Source organism: Macrotis lagotis, chromosome 8 (genome assembly GCF_037893015.1).
Source record: "Macrotis lagotis isolate mMagLag1 chromosome 8, bilby.v1.9.chrom.fasta, whole genome shotgun sequence".
NCBI classification, from domain to species: Eukaryota; Metazoa; Chordata; class Mammalia; order Peramelemorphia; family Peramelidae; genus Macrotis; species Macrotis lagotis.
Genome location: NC_133665.1, coordinates 19,821,939 through 19,845,197, shown reverse-complemented (window position 1 = coordinate 19,845,197; position 23,259 = coordinate 19,821,939). Strand labels below are relative to the sequence as shown.

Here is a 23,259-nt window from a genome sequence, read left to right as displayed (position 1 = left end):
TAATAATTGTAAAGTGCTTAGCACAATGCCTTGTATATGATAAATACTATGTAAATGTTTATTATTATTATTATTATTATTATTATTATAAACATTTTCAACAAAGGACAAAACAAGTCTTTCCCCAATCATTGTATCAGAATGATCTCTATACTTGAACATTCCAACTAAGTGAAGTTTTGCTGAAATTCTATTTAAATAGCAATGCAACTCAATTCTAAGAATAAAGTGTAAATTTAAAAGCAACTAGGTAGTGTAGTAGAGCACAAGACCTGAAGTCAGGAAGACTCAAGTTCAAACCCAGCTTCAGATAATTTCTAACTAAATGACACTGATCAGTCTCTCCCTTGGTTTCTTTATCTCTAAACTAAAAATAACAGGGGCAGTTAGGTGGATAGAGCACTTAGTGCTGGAGTCAGGAGGACTTGAGTTCAAATTTGGCCTCAGACACTCAATTATCTAGCTATGGGACTTTGGGCAAGTCACTTAACCCCACTACCTTAAATAATAAAATAGAATAAAATAAAAATAACAATAGCACCTACCTTGCAGAGTTGTTGTGAGGATAAAATAAGTTAATGTTGGTAAACCACTTTGCAACCTTAAAGTCCTATAGTAACAGCAATGCTAACTATTATTAATAAGGGTGGGGAAATCATCTGTCTATTCAATTGTCAACTCTTCCTCTCAGACAGGGGCTGGATATTTGAAACAGACTTAGAAGTCTCTCACCTAATTAATTGGTGCACAACAAAAATGTTGATCAAAGTGAATTAGAGGGGAAGAATGTAACTGCTCAGCCAATAAACCAACAGCTGAGCATCCCCCATAAGCAAAACCTTGTGGGAAAATATCAAAAAGATAGGCACAGTATGAGTCTTTGAGTTTACTATCTCTTCGGAAGGAAAGGATACAATGCTCAAAAAAAACAAAAATACTGAAAACTGCAACATTCAGAACAAGGACAAATGAATAAGTCTTATTCAAACTGAAGCCCTAACTTTTAGAGAGAATATAAAACAAAGAAGCAATCTGAGGTCCACAGCTAGGCACAGATGGGAACAATATCAAACCTGTTGTGCTCTAGATGCAAAATCCTATCTAAAACAGACTGAGTATAGATTTCCCCAATGCCAGAGTTAGAGCAAAACAAGGGAGGGAATATAAGGCTTGATTGGACAGCACCAGAAAAGAATCAAGCATATCTGTAGAGAAGAAGATTCCAGACTCCCATCACCAATCCTACACTTACTCACTGGGGATCCTCCCAAAGAAGTGCTCATTCTGACTCATCAAGTCTAAAAATAAAAACCTCCACAAAGTTTATCAACCTAGAATTTCTGAAGCTGCCTGGACCCAGGGCACCCAGGAAGTCTGCATGAATTTCTGCAAGGCCTTTTGAGTCCAAAGAGTGAAGCCTAAAAGGATTCTATTAATGAAAAATGTTCCTATCTTAATAGGAATTCTTTTAAATAAAACCAAAAGCAGAAATATTCTCTGCTACTGTACATGCTACCTCTCAATTCTCCTACTATAGAGAAAGCAGTAATAGAGAAGGTAGTTTTGAGGAAGCATGCTGCTCTAAAGCAGCCACCATGATTTTCTCCCAACTCTCTTTGTATCTTATAGAGCAATTAACCCCAAGAAGTCAAATCTATGATTAAGAGTGTCCACTATGCATAGGATGCTTTTATTCCATAATCACTGATGACTTAAATGTAATCAATGAGGATCACTGAACTAAATTCACTCTAAAACAAGAGTTCTTAACTTTTGAGAATGTGAACTTTTCAAACATTTTTATGATTATTTCAAAATGATTGTAATCCTAGGTGATCTTTTGTAATTCTATTTTTTATATTTAAAAATATTATTCTGAAAAGGGATCTGGAGGCCTCCCCAAGAATATCAAAGGCATCCATGTAACAAAAGAGGTTAAGAAACCCTGTCCTAAAGTATAGTGGCCTTATTGAAATTGCTGTCTTTTTTTTTTTGTAAGGCAATGGGGTTAAGTGGCTTGCCCAAGGCCACACAGCTAGGTAATTATTAAGTGTCTGAGACCAGATTTGAACCCAGGTACTCCTGACTCCAGGGCCGGTGCTTTATCCACTGTGCCACCTAGCTGCCCCTTTTCTCTTCATTAAAAATCTGCTGTTAAGAGAGGAACTTGGAGCAGCTAGGTGGCACAGTGGATAAAGCACCGGCCCTGGAGTCAGGAGTACCTGGGTTCAAATCTGGTCTCAGACACTTAATAATTACCTAGCTGTGTGGCCTTGGGCAAGCCACTTAACCCCATTTGCCTTGCAAAAACCTAAAAAATAAATAAATGAATGAATGAATGAATGAATAAATAAATGAAGAGAAAAGCCAGGGCATCTTAGCAGAGAAAAGTGTCCAGAAAGGGATAACTATAGATATAGAGCTTGTACTGAAGATAAATGGCTTACTTTAGAGTTTTCCATATACCCAAGGAGTCAGGAAAGCTTTCATTCAAATGGCATCTCAGACATTTCATTTAACCTGTCAATTTCCTCATCTGTATAATGGGAATGATAATACTTTTATAAACATCAAATGAGATAATATTATAGACAGTCTTTTGAAAGCCTTAGAGGCCTATATATGTTTTATCATTAATTTAAAGGTAAAAATTCTGATGCTCAGGGAGGCAAGGAAATTATTATATAGAAGAAGACTCAATTCTTACCCTTTCTATAATGGAATAACTGGAAAAGATATGAAAATAAACAACTTTTTGAACTAATGCCCATGAACAGTTAATCCACTGTAGGTGAGAACTGAGAGACCATGTACTGTCCTGTCTCCTTGATGCTTATCAATACTTTTTTAAAATCTTAGTTCAATCTTTCACTGGGTTCCAGGTTTTCATCTGTGCCAAAAGTTTTTGTCTTGCTGCTGTTACTTAGTTTGAATGAAAGGAGTCAGATTACAGTCCTCTGTAATTTAATGTATTTCAGGAGAAGATAAAGGTGGTTCTTATCCTATTTTCTATTGTTTTTACCCAAAAGACAACGCTAAGATAAGACTGTGGGAAGTTTTGCTCCTATATGTTCCTCCTGTATTCCTACATTAAACCTGACAACATAAAGACACAAATATTTCTTTGTTCTAATAACCCTCATTTATGTTAGGAAACAAAGTTCATATAAGCCTCATTCCCCAAATGACCACAAAATGTTTATTAGGGAACATAAAGCACATAAGGGTAAGACAAAAGTTGCTTGCCAATGATTTAGCACACTTTCTTTAACTTGAAAAGAAGTCTTAATTTCCTCCATTTTCCCAGATCCTTCAGCATTATTCAAAAACCCCTGAAGCTCAATGAGAAATAAAGGACAGGAGGAAGAAAGAGGGCACAATAGGCCAAGATTACAACAACCCATATGTTGTAAAGGTGCTGAGAAGTTAAGAAACTAAGTTAAATGTTGATTTATACACTTCCTCCTCCTAGACTCCACATTCATGTACTTCCACACAAGCAAGAGAAAAGAGGAGAGTCAATTCCATCAATGGGAAGAGAGACAGTGAACCCAGTCCTTGTCCTCCTCTTCCTAGAATCCCCCCTTTTTTTATTTTCTACATGAAATCTTTCCTGATTTCTTGCTGCTCATGCCCTCCCCCAAAATATATATACCATGCATTTATTTTGTACATAATTATTCATGTGAATGGTTATCTCTCCAGATAGAATGTTAACTCTTTGAAGGTAGGGACTGCTTCATCCTAATTATTTCTATCCCCAGCACCCAATACTGTTCCCTGCAAATAAGTAGGAGGTTTAAAAAATACTTGTTGATTGCTATTAATTTATGAGCATGAAACCTAGATAGAAAAATGTATTCTTTACTACAGGATGTAAAAATCAATCAACAAGCATTTAAAATAAGTGCCTATTCGCTAGGTAATACTAAAAGTTCTGGGAAAAAACAGGTAAGAAGAATGAAACAATTCCAACCAGCAAGGAACTTCTAATGTGGAGACATGTATATATATATACAGAACTAATATAAAGCAAAACATTACAAATCTATACAAAGGAGTAAAATCCAAGGTGCTCTGGAAAGCTAAGGGGATTAGACACAACTTCTTGAGCTATATCTTTTTTTAAGGTTTTGGCAAGGCAAATGGGGTTAAGTGGCTTGCCCAAGACCACACAGCTAGGTAATTATTAAGTCTGAGGCCGGATTTGAACTCAGGTACTCCTGACTCCAGGGCAGGTGCTCTATCCACTGCGCCACCTAGCCACCCCATTGAGTTATATCTTAAAAGAAATCAAGTAACTTCCAGAAGTGGAAGAAGGGATGGAGTGTCACGTATGAGGAACAGGGAGGTCAGTTTGGCTGAATCTGAATTCAGAAAGACTAAATGATGCAATGGAAAGAGCAGAGGTCTTAGATTCAGGATGATTCATACTCATGAATCAAATAGTCTCAGATATGTGATCTTGGACAAGTCATTTAACCCTGTTTATGTCCATTTTTCATCTGTAAAATGAGCTAGAGAATGAAATGGCAAACCATTCCAGTGTCTCTGCCAAGAAGATACTCTCCCAAAATAAGGTCATAGAAAGTTGGACAAGACTGAAATGACTCAACAACAGTTTAGGAGGGGGAGTAAAATGCCCAAGGAGGTTGGAAATGTGATTTAGCACCTTTCCTTCTTTCCTACACCACTTAAAAATATTCTCCTCCATGTACTTTAAAAAGGTCAAAACTTAACTGGAATAATCAGCATCCTCTGTGTCCCTCTTCTTATGAATCCCATATACATTCCACCTCTTTCTACACCTTCTATTTCTTCTGGTAAAAACTCTTCCTTCTGGTAAAATCTCACTTGTTACTTTTAAAGCCTAACTCAAATTCCACAATCCCTTCATAACACCCACCCTAAACACCTCCCCAAATCTAATAAGCTCATATCCTTCAGAAATCTACCCAACACCTTGCTTGTAAGTATACCAATAGTATACCACATACTGATGTTTGTCCTTTGTTCTCAAAGAAGACCACAACATCAGAGATAGTATTTGAGTGAGGAGGGTGCTGTGTTAAGTTACCAGCCTCATTTTTTTCCTCTTGAGCCATCAAGGTCCAGTGGTCAAATAAGGGTCAGGAGATGGCCCTAGATTCCAGGCAATCAGGGGTTAAGTAACTTGCCCAAGTCACAGAGCTATAGAGTCAACTGGCTGAGGCCACATTTGAACCCAGGTTCTCCTGATTCCAGGGCCGGTGCTCTATTCACTGCACAACCTAGCCACCACAGGCTATTTATGCCATATATTAAATGTCCACCTTGTTACTAAGTACCAAAAAAAGGGTCATGACCCTAATTCTCATGGAAGGTAAAAAACTATAAAGGCATTCATTTAAGAACATACCTTCCTGGGGCAACTAGATGTCACAGTGTATAAAGCACTGGCCCTGGAGTCAGGAGTACCTGGGTTCAAATCTGGCCTCAGACACTTAATAATTACCTAGCTGTGTGCCCTTGGGCAAGCTACTTAACTCCATTTGCCTTGCAAAAACCTAAAAGAAAAAAGAATATACCTTCCTTAGTATAAAAGAAACTTAGATTAGACCAACACCTCACACCCTTTACCAAGATAAGATCTAAATGGATACAGGATTTAGACATAAAAAAAAAATACTATAAGCAAATTAGAAGATCAAGGACTAATTTACCTGTCAGATCTATGGAAAGGGGAGCAGTTTATGACTAAGGAAGAGATGGAGAACATCACCAAAAACAAACTGGATGACTTCGATTCCATTAAATTAAAAAGCTTTTGCACAGATAAAACCACCGTAACCAAGATCAAAAGAAATGTAGTAAATTGGGAAACAATCTTTACAACTAATGATTCTGACAAAGGACTCATTTCTAAAATATACAGAGAACTGAGTCATATTTTTAAAACAAAAAACCATTCCCAATTGACAAATGGTCAAAGGATATGCAAAGGCAATTTACTGATGAGGAGATCAAAGCAATCTATAGCCATATGAAAAATGGTTCTAAATCATTAATTATTAGAGAAATGCAAATTAAAGCTTCTCCAAGGTACCACTTCACATCTCTCAGACTGGCCAGAAAGGAGAATGATCTTTGTTGGAAGGGTTGTGGGAAATCTGGGACACTATTACACTGTTGGTGGAGCTGTGAACTCATCCAACCCTTCTGGAGAGCTATTTGGAACTATGCTCAAAGAGCAACAAAAACGTGCATACCCTTTGACCCAGCAACACCACTACTGGAACTATACCCTGAAGAGATGATGAAAAAGGGTAAAAACACTACTTGTACAAAAATATTTATAGCAGCCCTGTTTGTGGTGGCAAAGAATTGGAAATCCAGTAAATGTCCTTCAATTGGGGAATGGCTTAGCAAACTGTGGTATATGTATGTCATGGAACACTATTGTTCTATTAGAAACCAGGAGGGATGGGATTTCAGGGAACCCTGGAGGGATTTGCATGAACTGATGCTGAGTGAGATGAGCAGAACCAGAAAAACACTGTACACCCTAACAGCAACATGGGGGTGATGATCAACCTTGAAGGACTCCCTCATTCCATCAGTGTAACAATCAGGGACAATTTTGGGCTTTCTTGCAATGGAGAATACCATCTATATCCAGATAAAGAACCTTGGAGTTTGAACAAAGTTCAAGGACTATTCCCTTTAATTTAGGAAAAAACCCAGATATCTTATTGTCTGATCTTGTTATCTCTAAGACTTTTTGTTTCTTCCTTAAGGATATGATTTCTCTCTCCTCACACTTAATTTGGATCAGTATACAATATGGAAACAAAGTAAAGACTGACAGATTGCTTTCTGTGGGGGTGTGGGGGGAGGCAAGTAAGATTGGGGGGGAAATCATAAAACTCAAATAAAAAAAATTCCAGAAAGATAAGAGACCAAGCCTTAACTAATCTTTGTACTTCTGACAGCACCTTATGTAGTGCTCTGGATAGTCAGATTTTAATAAATGCTGATGAATGTTCCCAGGTAGTCCTACAATACACTACACACAACACTCCACCATTCCTCCTCCAGAAGTATTAAGCAGTCCAAGGATAATAGAGGAAGTTCCCCATTACCTACTTTGAAAAACAGCCAAAAGGAGCAAGACTTTTTGTTTTAACATAAAGAAAGGTCTTAACCCATACCAATTAATCTTGGATTAAGTCCTTTTAAGGGTGTGAATCATCAATCTCTATCTAATGTAGCCCCTACATTTTACCAATGAAGAAGTACATGCAATTGCCTAAATGTTCTCTCTTTTTGAAAATAAGCTATTCCCACTATATCAAGGTGATAAAATTCATCTCATCTCAGTAGAGGATGCTCTAAGAGTTTCCTGCAGTCAGCCATAGACTTTAACTTCTTGTCAACAAACAGTTCACAAAATAATGTGTCTTAAAGGTTTTCAGAGCATTTTAAACATACTCTCATTTGATCCTACAATCCCTATGAGATACTGCCATTATTATCCCCATTTTATCAATGAAGAAATTAAAAGAAGCAACTTAACTCTAAATCCGAGCTAGCGAATGTTAGAAGCAAATTTTAATTCAAGTTTTTTCTGATTCAAAGTCCAACTTTCTAGTCATTACATCAAATTGTCTCAAAAAACAGTTCAACTGAGGGACTTATGTTTGATCTGAAGCAACTACCAAATAACATTCAGCTTCTGAGCTTCCTTTCATCTCAGTTAATTCAAGGGAGTTCAAGTACTAGAGAGGTGTTCAGGAGAATTGGGTTCTGGTTCTACTCATATCTCTTCCAATTTTCTAACTTTATACCCTGGCACTGGATATGCAAAATTAGTATTTTGGAGCCTACCATAGACAGAGAATTTATTTACATACACTAATTGGAGGGGTGGCTAGGTGGCCTAGTGGATAAAGCACCAGCCCTGGAGTCAGGAGTACCTGGGTTCAAATCCAGTCTCAGACACTTAATAATTACCTAGCTGTTTGGTCTTGGGCAAGCCACTTAACCCCGTTTGCCTTACAAAAAAAAAAACCTAAAAAAAAAGTGAATGATAAACTAATTGGAACTTAAGAATTGAAAGAGTTCTTATAGAAGGGATCCCTTTGGAAATCTGGTGAATTCCTTCCTTCCCCACTTAATTCTAGTGATTATCTGATGATTATATTGATTATTATCAAGCTTCTCTTGAATGTTTCCAACTTATCCTATATATATGTTTTATATATGTGTGTATGTTATATATAATAACGGTTATTCTCTCTATTAAATTATGAGCCCCCCAGTGGATAGAGCACTGGCCCTGGAGTCAGGAGTAATTGGGTTCAAATATGGCCTCAGACACTTAATATTTACCTAGCTGTGTGGCCTTGGGCAAGACACTTAACCTCACATGCCTTGCAAAAATAAATAAATAAATAAAACATGAGCCCCTTGAGAGCAGGGGTTATCTTGTCTTTCTCTCTACAGTGCTTAGCATAAAAGTGCATAAAATAAATGGATTTAGAATCAATTATGGGGGTGGCTAGGTGGATAGAGCACTAGCCCTGGAGTCAGGAGTACCTGAGTTCAAATCCAGCCTCGGACACTTAATAATTACCTAGCTGTTTGGTCTTGGGCAAGCCACTTAACCCCATTGCCTTACAAAAAAAAAAAATCTAGAATCAATTATGTTTAAATGCAGTTATATTTTTTTTGAGTTCACAGATAGCAGGTTAAAAACTCCCAGTATGGGATTATGGGTTTAGAAGGAGGAAAAGACTTCAGAGATCATTTTGTGCAACACCATCATTCCATGGATAGGGAAACTAGGTCCCAAAGAGGGGAAATGACTTGCCCATAGCCAGAAAGAGCCAAGATTGAAATCCTAATGCTCAGACTAGATACCGCTAGGTACATGGTACATAGTGCACTGAGCATGAAGACCAGAAGATCAGAGTTCAAATCTAGCCTCAAATGCTTATTGATACTAGATAATCACTTAACCTCAGTTTCCTTAGATGCAAAACAGCATCTACCTTCCAGAATTGTTATGAAATCAAAGGCAATAGTGAAGCTCTTATTTGGTACAGTGTCTGGTACACTATACCAAATGTTTGTTCCCTTTTCTTCCCCCTTCTACCTCCACTGGTGGCTGGTAAATCCCTGTGCTCTTTCTGTTAAACAATATTGCAGGTGTTCTTGTGAAACCCCAACATTTTACAAGAGAAAATAAGAAATACAGAGAACTACATGACTTGCCTAAAGTTACCCTGCCTCCAAATCCAAAGGTAGCTTCATCAGATACAAAGAGACCAGGGCTCACAGTTCAGACAGACCTTAACTAGTTGTTTTTCCAGTTGGGCCCCACTAAGTAGCAGCTGGTGAACTCAGATAAACAGACTAAAAAAATCAACAGACCACTATAAATCTAAAGCTATCATTTCATACTCTACAGTGAAGTTGTTTAATAGTCTGAATGAAGAAGCACAAGAAATGCTCCATGGACATCAAAATATTAATAGCAACACTTTTAAAGGCAGCAAAAATTGGGAATTATGGTAAGTGTCTATGATGAGGGAGTGTTTGAATAAACTAGGATGATAAGAATGTGAAGGAATATTATAATGTGATGAAAAAAATGATGCACTGCTTCAAGGAAGGGTTCCAAAATGATGTATTAAGTATTCTGGCAAGCACTTTACTAATATCACTGGAGACACAAAAAGAGGAAAAGATCACACTTCCCTCAAGAAGCTTACAGTCTAATGGAGAGATAATAAATATAAATTAACTATACAAGACAAATAGGAAATAAGTAACAGAGAAGAGGGATTAGGAAAGGCTTCTTGTAGAAGACTGGATTTTAATTAGATTTAAAGAAATCTAGAAGGCAATAATCAGAAATAATAAGGGGGATGGGCTGGGGGGGGCAGCCAAAAAAAACACCCAGAGTCAAGAGACAAGAGTGTCTTGTTGATGAAATAGCCAAGAGACTAGTGTCACTAGATCAAAGGAGGGAATAAGGTGTAAAAAGCCTGGGAAGATCAGCGGGAACTAGGTCTTAAAGGTCTTTGAATACCAAACAGAGGATTTTGGTTTACTCCCAGAGGTGATAAGAAGTTACTGAGTTATAGGAGTGGAAAAGTCAGACCTGAACTTTGGAGAAATCACCTGAGTGGCTGAATTGGGGGTAGATTGTAGTGGGGAGAGACTTGAGGCAGAAAGATCTACCTGCTATCTATTGTAATAGTTCAGGCATAAAGTAATGAGGGTCTGCAGGAGAAAAGAGAAGGGGGAGTGCAGAAGAAATACTGAAAAGGACAGGCCCTGGCAACAGACTGGATATGGGGAGGCAAAGATAATGAAAAGGTGAAGATGACACCTTGGTTGACACCTGAGAGACTTGGGAGGATGGTGGTACTTTCAACAGTGAAGGGGTAAGTTTTAAGAGGAAGAGGTTTTAGTTAGGGGGGAAAGATGAATGAAAGTAGCAAGGGGCAATGATAAGGAACACAATTAAAACATACACAAAAAGAATTGACAAATCTGAGAAACTCCTAGAAACACTGAAGATTTATGCCCAAACGACAACAAAAATGTGCATACCCTTTGATCCAGCAATATCGCTACTGGGTCTATACCCTGAAGAGATGATGAAAAAGGGTAAAAACATCACTTGTACAAAAATATTCATAACAACCCTGTTTGTGGTGGCAAAGAATTGGAAATCAAGTAAATGTCCTTCAATTAGGGAATGGCTTAGCAAACTGTGGTATATGTATGTCATGGAACACTATTGTTCTATTAGAAACCAGAAGGGATGGGAATTCAGGGAAACCTGGAGGGATTTGCATGAACTGAAGCTGAGCGAGATGAGCAGAACTAGAAAAACACTGTACACCCTAACAGCAACATGGGGGTGATGTTCAACCTTGATGGACTTGCTCATTCCATCAGTGCAACAATCAGAGACAATTTTGGGCTGCCTGCAATGAATACCATCTGTATCCAGAGAAAGAACTATGGAGTTTGAACAAAGACCAAGGACTATTAACTTTAATTTAGGGAAAAAAAAAAAAGCCTGATATCTTATTGTCTGATCTTGCTATCTCTTATACTTTATGTTTCTTCCTTAAGGATATGATTTCTCTCTCCTTACATTCAATTTGGATCAATGTATACCATGGAAATAATGTAAAGACTGACAAATTGCCTTCTGTTGGGGGTGGGGGAGAGAGTAAGATTAGGGGAAAAATTGTAAAACTCAAAATAAATAAAATCTTTATTAAAAAAGATTAAAAAAAGAAACACTGAAGATTTAAATGAACTGATATAGAGAAAAGTAAATATAACCAGAACAAGAAAGCCTGGAAACAGAACCGGAACATGGAAAGAACAACATTCATAATAACTATTAAATTAAAATACTAAAAATTAGCAACCAGAACAGATTAATTTAATGACCAATTCTGACCCCAAAGAACAGTCAATGAAACACAACTCACTCCTCTCAGTACAGAGGGGGGCATCATGGGTGCAAAATATGCTATATGCAATAAAATTCGGTGGCTGTAGCTATTAACGTCCCTTAATATTTTTTCCCCTCAAAGGACAGGAGGATGGGGAGGTGGAAGAATTTTATAAGGGAGATAACTATGCTGTAAAAACAAAGTCATCTAAAAATTTTTTTTTAAAAATGAAACACAATGGGGCAGCTAGGTGGTGCAGTGGATAGAGCACTGGCCCTAGAGTCAGGAGTAACCGAGTTCAAATCCATCTTCAGACACTTAATAATTACCTAACTGTGTGGCCTTGGGCAAGCCACTTAACCTCATTGCCTTGCAAAAACCTTAAAAAAAAAAAAAAGAAAAAAACACAGGATTACTAAATTATTAGTTACAAAGATAAGATTCTTCATTAGTTTGGAGCACCTTTCTGCTGAGGAGCAAATATACAGCAAAGCAGCACTAATTTTAGTCTCTGATTCTACAGTTAATTGCCATGTGACTTGAATAAAATCTGGTCAAACATCCCAAGTCCGTCTTTAATAACTCATTCCCACAAGCCGATCCTTCTTGTTTCAACAATTCCTTCCACCAAAACTTGCCCAATCCTGTGTTGTTTTTGCCAACCTATGGCACTTAGGTGGCAATAAAATCTATCTCTCTGGGATACCTCACCACAACAGAGTATTTTTCAACATATCTATTTTTCAACATATGATCATGCAGATTATCTTTTTCCATACATTCTCTTCTTCTCTGCCATATGGAAATACTGACTTATGGGGGGGAGTGCAAAATACTCACTCTTACCTACCCTAGGCACAGGAAGAACTATATGCTGAATCACACTCTTGAATCTGGCTTTGGGCAAAGGAAAAGTGCTACTTCACTGACCTCAGCCAACCTCTGAGAGTCTCCTTCTCCACCCCCATGCCATATCAGTCTACTGTTTAAGAGGGATGTAGAAATTTCACCACTTTACCTAAAAAAAAAAAAAACCCTAAAAGGGGGGCTAGGTAGCGTAGTGGATAAAGCACTGGCCCTGCAGTCAGGAGTACCTGGGTTCAAATCCAGTCTCAGACACTTAATGATTACCTAGCTGTGTGGCCTTGGGCAAGCTACTTAACCCCGTTTGCCTTGCAAAAACCTAAAAAAAAAAAAATAAAGAAATTTCACCACTTTGGATTTATAAACCTCCTGGTCTTGTTTCCTATTCTTTAGGTCGATATGAAGATCCTTGAAAAAAAAGAGTATGGCACTCTGAAAATTAAAGGAATTCCAGTAACCCTCATTATTCTCATCAGTGAACCACAAAACTGAAACTAAGAGAGGTTAAATGATTATGCTTAAATCACTCAAGTCAGAAGCCAAGCAGGATCCCTAGTCTATATTATTTTTTATATGGAAAGTATCTCTTGTATTCCTGGGATTCCAGAAGATAGAGAGGCAGACAGACAGACATATATAAATATCTAAATACACAAAGACATATATATACTTTAAGTCTATATATTTAAAAAGGAAGTCAGTCAACAGGGATTTATTAGGATTTATCATTATGTGCTTGGTACTTGAGTTGGACAGATTATAATTCTGTATTTGCAGATTATAGTCCCCCCATTTTACAGTGTACATTTCAACTGAAGCCTATGAATCCAACATAGTCATGACTTTTTAGCTAATTCAGTCATCACTTCCTTTTAATATAGGATAACTTGAATTTCACAGGTATGGGTCAATGACTTAAATATGAAATGGGGTCTCAACCCTATTTTCACAGATTAAACTAACAAAAGGATTATCCTTACAACAGAACTACTAACAGAACTAATTAAGAAATTTACTAATTACTTTTTTCAGCCAATTGCTCAAGTTCAGTCCTTAAACATGATATAAATGCCCATTGTTCATTTTACCCAAACTCTCCTCCCTAACTCCTATGTAGCTGAGGCCAAAGGAACCTTGAGTGACTTAGAGACAAGAGGTCTAGGCAGTATCCCCAATTCTACCAAGGACTTCCATGTAATCAGACCTAGGCAAATAACATTCTTCTGAATCTTCCTCCCTTCTCTTCCACCTACTCTCTTTTTTCCTTCTGCCAATGGCTATTTCTACCTCAAAGCACTGAGTTATAAGACAAACAAAATTCAAGAGGTTTCCAACTTGTTCTTTAATGACTAATCCATCTCTCCAGGATATACACACCATTCTCCAACATCACTCCCCAACCCAAGTCATTCAGGCTGGCTAAAAGCTATAACCTTGAATTATTCTCACCCTTGAAAGCTGGAGGAAGGACTGGGTCTGGGTGAGACAAAGCATGCAATGGCTTGTTCAGAAGCTTTATTGGAGGAAAAAGGAAATAGGTGAAAATCCCTTAATAAAACAGTCAGATCATTCACCCTCATTAAATTACAACTTTAGTCTTTCAACAGATTCTAACCTATGACATAGCTTTTTCTCTTATCCCAGAATAATTTTATTAATGATCTTGGGGAAGGGGATTTCTCAAAAGGCTTTAGTTAATCCAACCTAATTATATCCACGAGGTCACCTTCTTACCCCTCCTCGCCTCCCCCACCAAATGCTTTTCACCTGGACCACTGAACCTTCCTTCCCCCAATTTGAAGAAAGTGTAAAAGGACACAAGTAGAAATTTCACAAACCATTTCTCTTTAAAAAAATAATGAAGGTGGGGGCAGCTAAGTGGCCCAGTGGATAGAGCACCAGCCCTGGAGTCAGGAGTACCTGAGTTCAAATCTGACCTCAGACACTTAATAATTACCTAGCCGTGTGGCCTTAGGCAAGTCACTTAACCCCATTTGCCTTGCAAAAACCTAAAAAATTAAAAATTAAAAAAATAGGAATGGGGGGGGTATTGGCTCCAAAATCTAGAAACCTAAGTAAGAATCCAGGATGTGACACTTAGTACTTGCATGGCTCTTGGTTTCCTCATCTGTAAAATGGCGAGAATTGGACAAGATCCTTACCTGGGAGTCTGTGAAGTTATTTTTTGGTTAAACTATTTTGATGATTATTTTTTCAATGTTATCGATTTGTTTTATAATATTACATATTTTCTGCATTTTAAGACCTCTGACCAGATGGCCAAAGGGGTTCATAGAACAAAAAGACCTCCAACATATAATCTTGAAGAAGTCATGTTGTGTTTTTTTAAAAAGGAGTGATGATGTCAAGTGCAGAAAGAAGAAGTTAACAATCAACAGAAACTTGAAGGTTGAAAATCCTTTACAGTGGAATTTGTTCAATTGTCTGGAAACTCCACGCACCAAGAAACTGCCAGAATAACTACCAAATCCACCCACAGATATTTCATACCAGCAAGATCTACACACACAAAGTACAGGGATAACTTCCACCTTGTTCTCAATTGATTGTCATTCATTATAAATGTTCCTGATAATAACAGTGTCTGGGAAATAAGGCAGCAGAATTTGCAAAATTAAAGAGTAGAATTAATTGGGTCCAAAAACTGAGTTCAATTAAGAAGAAACCTCAAAAGGAAACATCTCTGCAAAAGTCACTGAGATTGCTAGATCAACAGTATTTACAGTGGGAAAAACAAAAAATCATAATCTGGACTAAAGGCTAAGGAGACACTGAATCACAACTGGACAAATGGAGGTTAGTATTTTGTGAAAATCTATCAAGTGATAGTTACTTTAATATAAAATTTTCATATGCAGCTTTGAGCTTCTGTTAAAAACAAACATGAAAGAACTGGGAAAGATAGTTAACAAAAGGAGACAAGTTCAAACACATTAATTAATTGGATGGTATAGTCACTATATTTAGAATCTAGAGATCTGGGTCTAACTTTTAGAGTACTTCCATGTCTAATTTTGATTCATAATCTACTTGCATGTGCCTTAACTTTCCCCTATCCCCTTCAGAATCATAAATTTCAACAAAGTCAAAATTGTTCTTTATCAGTCATTCACTACCAGAGAATAATCAATGTTTATTGACTACCCTAGGCTCTCCAGTGACATCCTAGTCTTTGTCACATAAATTGTATCAGCTTCAGTTTCCTCTTTATAAAGTTAAGAGGGTAGGAACAGGTAGTCCCACTAATTCATCGCCAAAAGGCAGTATCATCTTTCTCATGATATGGTGCTACTAGACAAGGCCATATTATTAGAGAGCATTAAACATTTCAAATACATTAACCTTGAGATGTGGGGGAGAATAATAATAATAATAATAATAATAATTATTATTATTATTATTTTAGGTTTTTGGAAGGCAAATGGGGTTAAGTGGCTTGCCCAAGACCACATGGCTAGGTAATTATTAAGTGTCTGAGGCCAGATTCGAACTCAGGTGCTCCTGACTCCAGGGCCGGTGCTTTATCCACTATGCCACCTAGCTGCTCACGAATTTTTAAATATTTTCAATTAACAAGCATTTAATTTTTCTCTCTCCTCTGTCAACTCTCTCACCCCACCCTAATGAGAAAGAAAAAAAACAATTAAGACAAGTTATCATTACTTTACAGAAAAGGAAACCAATGCCAAAAAAAGACTGGGAATTGCTTGCCCAAGAGCTTGTAGCCTTCCTATCCAACACAAGATATAAGTGATCCTTGAGGAAAAGAAGGTAAACAAGAGAATCTGAAAAGAGAACCATTGAAGGGAAGGGGAAAATAGTGAAAAACATATCAGAAACTCTACATTGTTAAGTACAATGTCTAGCATAGAATAGGAGCTGAATAAATGCTTATTCCTTTCCCCTGTATAATCTCAGCTGATCCTTATGAATGACCCAAGACCAGTCATATTTTTTAAATTAGCGAGTAAAAAAAAGTTGTTTTAAATACTACATAATTTTGTTATCTCTAATATTTTATTTTTTTCCTCAAGGATATGATTTTTCTCTTAAGACAATTTTGATCAATGTATAATCTGGAAGCAATGTAAAGATTATCAGGCTGCCTTGGAGAGGGGGTGTGGAGGAAGGGAAGAGAGGGTCAGAAAAAACTGTAAAATTCTAACCTTACCAAAAAATAATAGGTAGAAACTACTATTGTATGTAACTGGAAACCAAATAAAATATTTATATAAAAAAATTAGCTAGCAAAAAATTTCTAGAGCTCTTTAAGGTTTGAAAAGCACTTTACAACTATAATTTTATTTGAGTCTCAACAACTCTGGGAAGTAAGTACTATTTATTTTTGCCATTTTACAGATGAGCCTGAAGCAGAGAAGTCATTTGACTTGTCCTGGATCACACAGCTAGAAAGTACTTAGAAAGTAAGTGTATGAGGCTGGATTTGAATTCAAGTTTTTCTTGACCCTTCAACACCTAGGAGGTTCAGTAAATGGAACTTGTCCAAATTCCCCTGCAAAATATTGAGTTCCTTCCCTTCGTTCCTAGATTGGAACTAGCCAATAGAATTCAGAGTTAATGCAGAGGAACCCTTAAATCGAATTTAAACTTAATAATTCTTCACCTATTTTTTTTTTTAGGTTTTTGCAAGGCAATGGGATTAAATGGCTTGCCCAAGGCCACACAGCTAGGTAATTATTAAGTGTCTGAGGCCGGTGCTCTGTCCATCGAGCTGTCCCTCTTCACTTATTCTTAGAAAAGTGATTAAAGTATTCAAGATAAAATTTAAAAAAAAAATCTTTTTTATTCTGAGCCCACTTAGAACAGTGAAAGGAGGTATGTGGATCTGAAAAATAAGAATAAATTTGACGAGTTTGATCAGAAAAATAGGTTTATGTGTCACAATTCCAAACTATTCCGATATAAACTGTTATCCAATTCCAGATAAAGAACAGTTTTTCTTTCTTTTTTTCTGCAACATGGTTAATGTGAAAATGTTTTTCATGACTTCATATTGTATAATGGGTATTGTATTTCTTGTCTTTCCAATGGATGGGAGAAGAGTACAAAAAGTAGAGAGGATTGGGAACTAAAAAAGTAATTTTTTAAAAAAGGTATTTATATAACAGCTAACATTTCTGTACTTCTTCAGGGTTTAAAAAGTGTTTTACAATTATTTTCTTATTTGATTCTCACATCAGCTCTAGTATTAATGTTATTATTATCATTATCCCCAACTTAAATATAAAGAAAACTGAGGCAGACTGGGTCACAGTAAAGATCCAAGGCCAAGATTTGAACTCACTTCAAAAAGATATGGAAAAACTACAACAAGTCACTTCTTTGGCTCAATTATCTCAATTGCTGTATAAATATATTGCCAGATTAAGAATCAGGCAGATGATCTCAAAGCAGCCAATTAAATCTAGACCTTCCAATTCATCAAAAAGGGCTATCAGAACCTATAGGGAAGGTAAAAGATGAGGAGGAAGAATTTTAGCTCACTTCCCAAGAACTGCTCACCTCCATTTACCGCCCTCAACATATCTTGATTTTCAGCTCTAAGCAGCTGTGGTGTACCCAGGCTACTGGGGATGAGTGAGCACGAAGCAATAATGATCTGTGAGTGCATATGTGGGTGGTAAAAGACCCCGGGCAATAATACCACTCTAATTTTTTCTGCTAGGATGGGTTATTTCCTATTGGGAAAGGGTATCTATCCTCCCTCCCCCCAGGAGCTCTCAGGACTTTGTTCTTACCATGAGGCCATTTTGTAAAAACTTTCTATTTATTTTGCCAAATGCTTGAGGAACATTTTTATTATTAGCTATTATGATCCATAATGAAGGGGGTTTCAAGGAAGCATGAAAGTCTATAATGAAAATGCTATAATGCTGCTTCCTAAACCAGGCTTAAGATTATATTATACACTTGTGAATACTTCAATCAGACAATACAATAAATGTGTCCATCTTTTACCTCCAAATTTGTCTCCATCTAAGTCAGGGCTGAAGTCACATTTGCAGTTATCACTAAACAAAAGACATATGCAGTGCTTTAGTGGAAAGAACCCAGGAGACCCAGATTAGAATCCTGACTGAATACAATTCAACAAGCCCATACTGAATATCTTCAAATGCACAAATCACTGTACAGTCTAGGTACTGTCATAGTTCAACATTTAACTCTATGGCTACAGGCAATTCATTTAACCTCTCAGCCTCAGTTTCCTTAAAAAGGAGAGATTAGTATTTTTACTATCATCTGGCAGAGATCTCATGGGGAAAAACACTTTTTGTAAGCTTAAAATACCATATAAAGTTACTGCTGTTGTAATGCTTATTGTGGAACAAGTCACTACACTATAGCTTCTAATATAACAATATTAAGGAAGAGGGACTAGATCTGTGATTTAATTGGCAGAGGAAACACAGCAAGGAAATTTTCTCTTCTGATGCAGGTATTAGCACCTTATCTAAAATCTAAAGTTGGGGGTAGTTAGGTGTCCCAGTGGATAAAGCATTGGCCCTGGAGTCAGGAGTACCTGGGTTTAAATCCGGTCTCAGACACTTAATAATTACCTATCTGTGTGGCCTTGGGCAAGCCACTTAACCCCATTTGCCTTGCAAAAATAAAAAAAATAAAAAAAATGTAAAGTTGGAAGTTAAATGACTTGCCCAAAATCAAGCAGCCAAAATTTGTCAGACACTGACCTGAATCAGGTTTCATTACTATTTGAAGAATTATAACAGTCACATGGACTCATTTAGATAAGAGATTTTGAGTTGAAAGGGACCTTGGAAGTAATCTAGTCCAAACCTCTCATTTTAGAGACTAGAAAACTATGGACCAGGGATGACTTGTCATACAATAAGGGTAGCAGAGTAGATTTGAACCCAAGTCCTCTACAACAAATCTAACATTCTTTCCACAGCACACAACTGCTACCAATAAGAAACTTAGAAACACAGGTCAGTGTCTATAAGAGATTCAGGGCTCTTAAAGAAAGGAGATTCCTGGCTTCATAGGGATCCATTCCAGTAGAATGTAAGCTACTTCAGGGTCTTGTCATTCTATCCTTAAAGCCCTGGCATCTAACACAATGCCTTATCTAGTACAGGAATTTACTAAGTGCTTGCTGAACTGGATTAGATTGGATTAACATCCCTAGTTAGCCTAAATTCACCTCTTCTGTGTCATAAACTCCCTTGGCAATCAAATCTATTTATTCCTTCTCAGGATAACAACATTGTTTAGGGAAGCCAACACTGGCCTTGGAGTTTGGAGGACAGGAGTTCGAATCCAGCCTCAGATACTTGACACTAGCTGTGTGATTTGGGCAAGTCATTTAATCCTAATTGCCTCATATTCAAGGCCATCTCTAATCGTCCTGATTCATATCTGACCACTGGACCCAGAAGGCTCTGGAGGAGAAAGTGAGGCTGATGACTTAGCACTCCATCTCTAAAATCCAATTTGTGTATTTGTCATGGCATCACTTCTGTGATGTCATGGACTTCTTCAAGAATGAAGGACAAACAAAACATAAATAATATCATTAAAGGAAGGACAGATAGGTGGCACAGTGGATAGAGCACTGGCTCTGGAATCAGGAGGACCCAAGTTCAAATCCAGCCTCAGACGCATAATAATTGGCTAGTTGTGTGACCTTGGGCAAGTCATTGAACTCCATTGCCTTGCAAAAAAACAAAAAATAAAATCATTAAATGAAAAAAATATATAGGATTATCAAGGACATCAATTCTATTGAAATACAATTATCAAAGAGTTTAAACATACCTACATGTTTATTACACTCCACATTAAGAACCCCTGGCCTACAAGTTCTTACTTTGAAAGAAAAAAAAAATAGAACCTAAGTGGAGAAAGAATACTTATTAACACCTAACCACTATGAACGAAGGAAATATGGAAGAAAAGTGTATAAGATTTCTTGGGAGGGAAATACTTATCTACTAGGAAAACAAAAATGGAAACTCTTCTTCTTGAGAAGCTTAACCAATAATGCAGTTAAGTATGGTTTAGTGTCAGTCCACAAGGTCCAGAAGAAAATAACTAGAAGAGGTGGGAAAAATACAAAAAAAGGAAAGGAAAAGAGAGAAATAAGAAAAAAGTGTTTAAGAGTTCTAGAATTCAATAAGTTAAATTATTTCAAATAACTTCATGCCAATGTATTCTAAGGAAAACATTCATTCTTCCAGAGCAAGAGAGCTAGGAAAGCAGAAAAATTTCAGTCTAGAAGTTCCAATCTTGAGAGGTTGTACCTTATTAGAAATTTCTTAACTCTATCTGTGGTTTTCATTGCCACTTCAATGGTAGTAATTCCCCACTTAAGCCAGGCTCTCAAAGCTCTTGATTTGATCATTCAAGAAATTTATTGACTTAAGCAAAGCCAAGAATGTAGATGGGCGATAAAGCACTGGCCTTGGAGTCAGGAGTATCTGGGTTCAAATCTGGTCTCAGACACTTAATTACCTAGCTGTGTGGCCTTGGGCAAGCCACTTAACCCCATTGCCTGGCAAAAAAAAAAAAAAAATCATGAGAGAAAAAAAAGAACAAAAAGAAATCATAAGATGGACTTCAGAAAAGCCAGGAAAAGGAAAGATTTGCATGAACTGATGCTCAGTGGAAAGGAGCAGAACTAGAACATTGTACATATTAACAGCAACATTGAGATAATCAACTTTATGATGGATGCAGCTCACCTCAGCAATTCAGTTATCAAGGAGTAAAAAAAAATTTATGATGGAAAATGCCATCTACATCCAGAGAAAGAACTATGGTGTTTAAATGTAGTCCAAAGCATACTAGTTTCCATTTTAAAAATCTCTTTTATGCTTTATAGTGTTTTTTGGCCCTCTTGTGATTTCTTGTTCCCTTTTGTTCTGATTCTTCTTTTACAACATGACTAATATAGAAATATGTTTAACATGGTTATACATGTATAATCTATATCAGATTACTTGCTAACAAGGGAAGGGAAAGGAAGGATGGAGAAAAAGGTGGAATTCAAAAATCTACAAAAAAATGGAAGTGTTAAAAACTATCTTGGAATAATAAATTGAAAAATTAAAATTAAAAACAAAGTACTGGCACGATTTGCTGAATTTTACAAATAAAAGATTACCTAGATCATTAAGTGTCTGAGACAAGACTTGAAGCAAGATCTCTCCTGTCTCCAAGTTTTGCACTTTCCAGTACAAATGTCCTGACCAGTACAGTTGGCCTTTGTAGAGGAAGGCAGGAGAAGAGCATTAAGTATTTCCATAGCAATTACTATGTGCCAGACACTGTTACATGTCTAGTACAAATCTTATTTCATCATTGTAGAAATTTTGTTGCTAAATCTCTCTTAAGCCTTGAGTCTAAAGAATCTTAAGTATTTCTATACTCCTCTAAATATCATATTCCACTGAACTGAAAACAGCTCTGCCACACTCGACTGGTGCGACTGGTACCTCTACTTCTACAACAACTACTACTACTACTACTGAGGCAATGGGGGAAATTATACAAACACCCTGGATGTAGTTTATGATGCAGAAAAGCAAGAAAAACAATGAAAGAATACATTTAGGGCACTGGACCTTGCATTAACCACTTAAGGATTACAAGGAATCTCTTCCCCTCCCCCAGTAAGCCCTCATTAAAGACCTCACACTGGAAAGTCCAGATGTGCTCAGAGTACCTTATACTATAACCAAGTTTCTGTTACTTCTAGACAAAGGGAGAAACAATGCCTGCAAGGTAAAAGTGACCTAAACTAAGGAAAAGTAACTAATTTGAGAGTTAACAGGAACCCTTCTTGGGAGTCTCAGCTCCACTGTTGTTTATGTATCCTCAAAGACCTCATGCATTCAACTACTATAGGACTGATTTGTTTTTAAACCCGATTTTGACTTCCACCGTTTTTCATTTGTTTTTTGACCGACCCCAGAGCATCATGGGCGGGGAGCTTGATCTCCTGCCTAGTGATCACTTCTAGTGGTTTCTCCCAATGAGCCAGGACAGAGAGCACAGTTGGGCTTTGTGGCTTCCAATGGGGACGAACAATAAATCCATTCCCTGACTTCGAAGGAGTCAGAAATCAACCCCAAACTTTCCGCAGGATCCCCCAATTGGGCTTATTTGCATGGAGCCCCGGGAAGGAGGACTAGCCGTGGGTCCGATGCGACGCCCAAGCTCACTGCTCCGGAGTCACCAGCGCGGCCCCGGGCCCCGGGCCCCGGGCCCCGGGCCAGCCGGAGGGAGGGCTGTCTCCAGGACAAGCTCCCACGTCCAGCAGCCCGGGCCCGCCCCGCCTCCTCTCCGCACCCACACCGCGGTTTCCAGGCTCGGCCGAGCGGGGCTCCCCAGGGACGCAGCGTCCCGGGACTGAGACACCGACCGAGGGTCGCCAGGGAGCGGGCAAGCGGGGGTCCGGAGCCCAAGGGCCTTCACCTGGGCGTAGGTGCTCCACCTCCCCGCACCCATCCCTCCGACGGCTGCAAATCTGAGCCCCCAGCACTGGGGACCAGGAGGGCCACTGAGCGCCGGCCCCAGGCGGCGGGAAGGGGGAGGGCGCCCCCAGAGCGTGCCGGGCTCGGCCGCAGCCGCTCCCCTCCCCCGCTTCACCAGTCCCATTCCAGGTCCCGGGGGCCCGACCCGGCCCTGCCCTCCCCAGCCCCGCGCGTTATCTACCCAGAGCGGGTCGGAGCGGTCCGCGTTGCAGAAGAGAGGGAACGCCATGTGGCCGGGCCGGGCCGGGGCCGGGGCCAGGCCGGGCCGGGCCGGGGAAGGACGGGCGGGCCGGGGGGGCGGCCCTGCTGGCGGAGGAGACTGGCGGCGGCGGCGGCGGCGGCTGCTCCGAGGGGCCGGGAGGAGAAAAAGCCGGGGAGGAGGCGAGAGC

At 38.4% G+C, this 23,259-nt stretch overlaps 1 protein-coding gene across 1 annotated transcript in view; it reads right to left on the bottom strand.

The window, feature by feature from the left end:
• The window catches only part of ABCC1 (ATP binding cassette subfamily C member 1 (ABCC1 blood group)), a 152,179-nt gene extending 128,960 nt beyond the window's left edge, over nucleotides 1-23,219 (bottom strand). The window contains exon 1 of the mRNA XM_074196489.1: nucleotides 23,052-23,219. Within this exon, the coding sequence (XP_074052590.1) occupies nucleotides 23,052-23,099 (48 nt within the window). The 5' untranslated portion in view covers nucleotides 23,100-23,219. The remainder of the gene's footprint in view (nucleotides 1-23,051) is intronic.
• Between the last annotated feature and the right edge of the window lie 40 nt (nucleotides 23,220-23,259).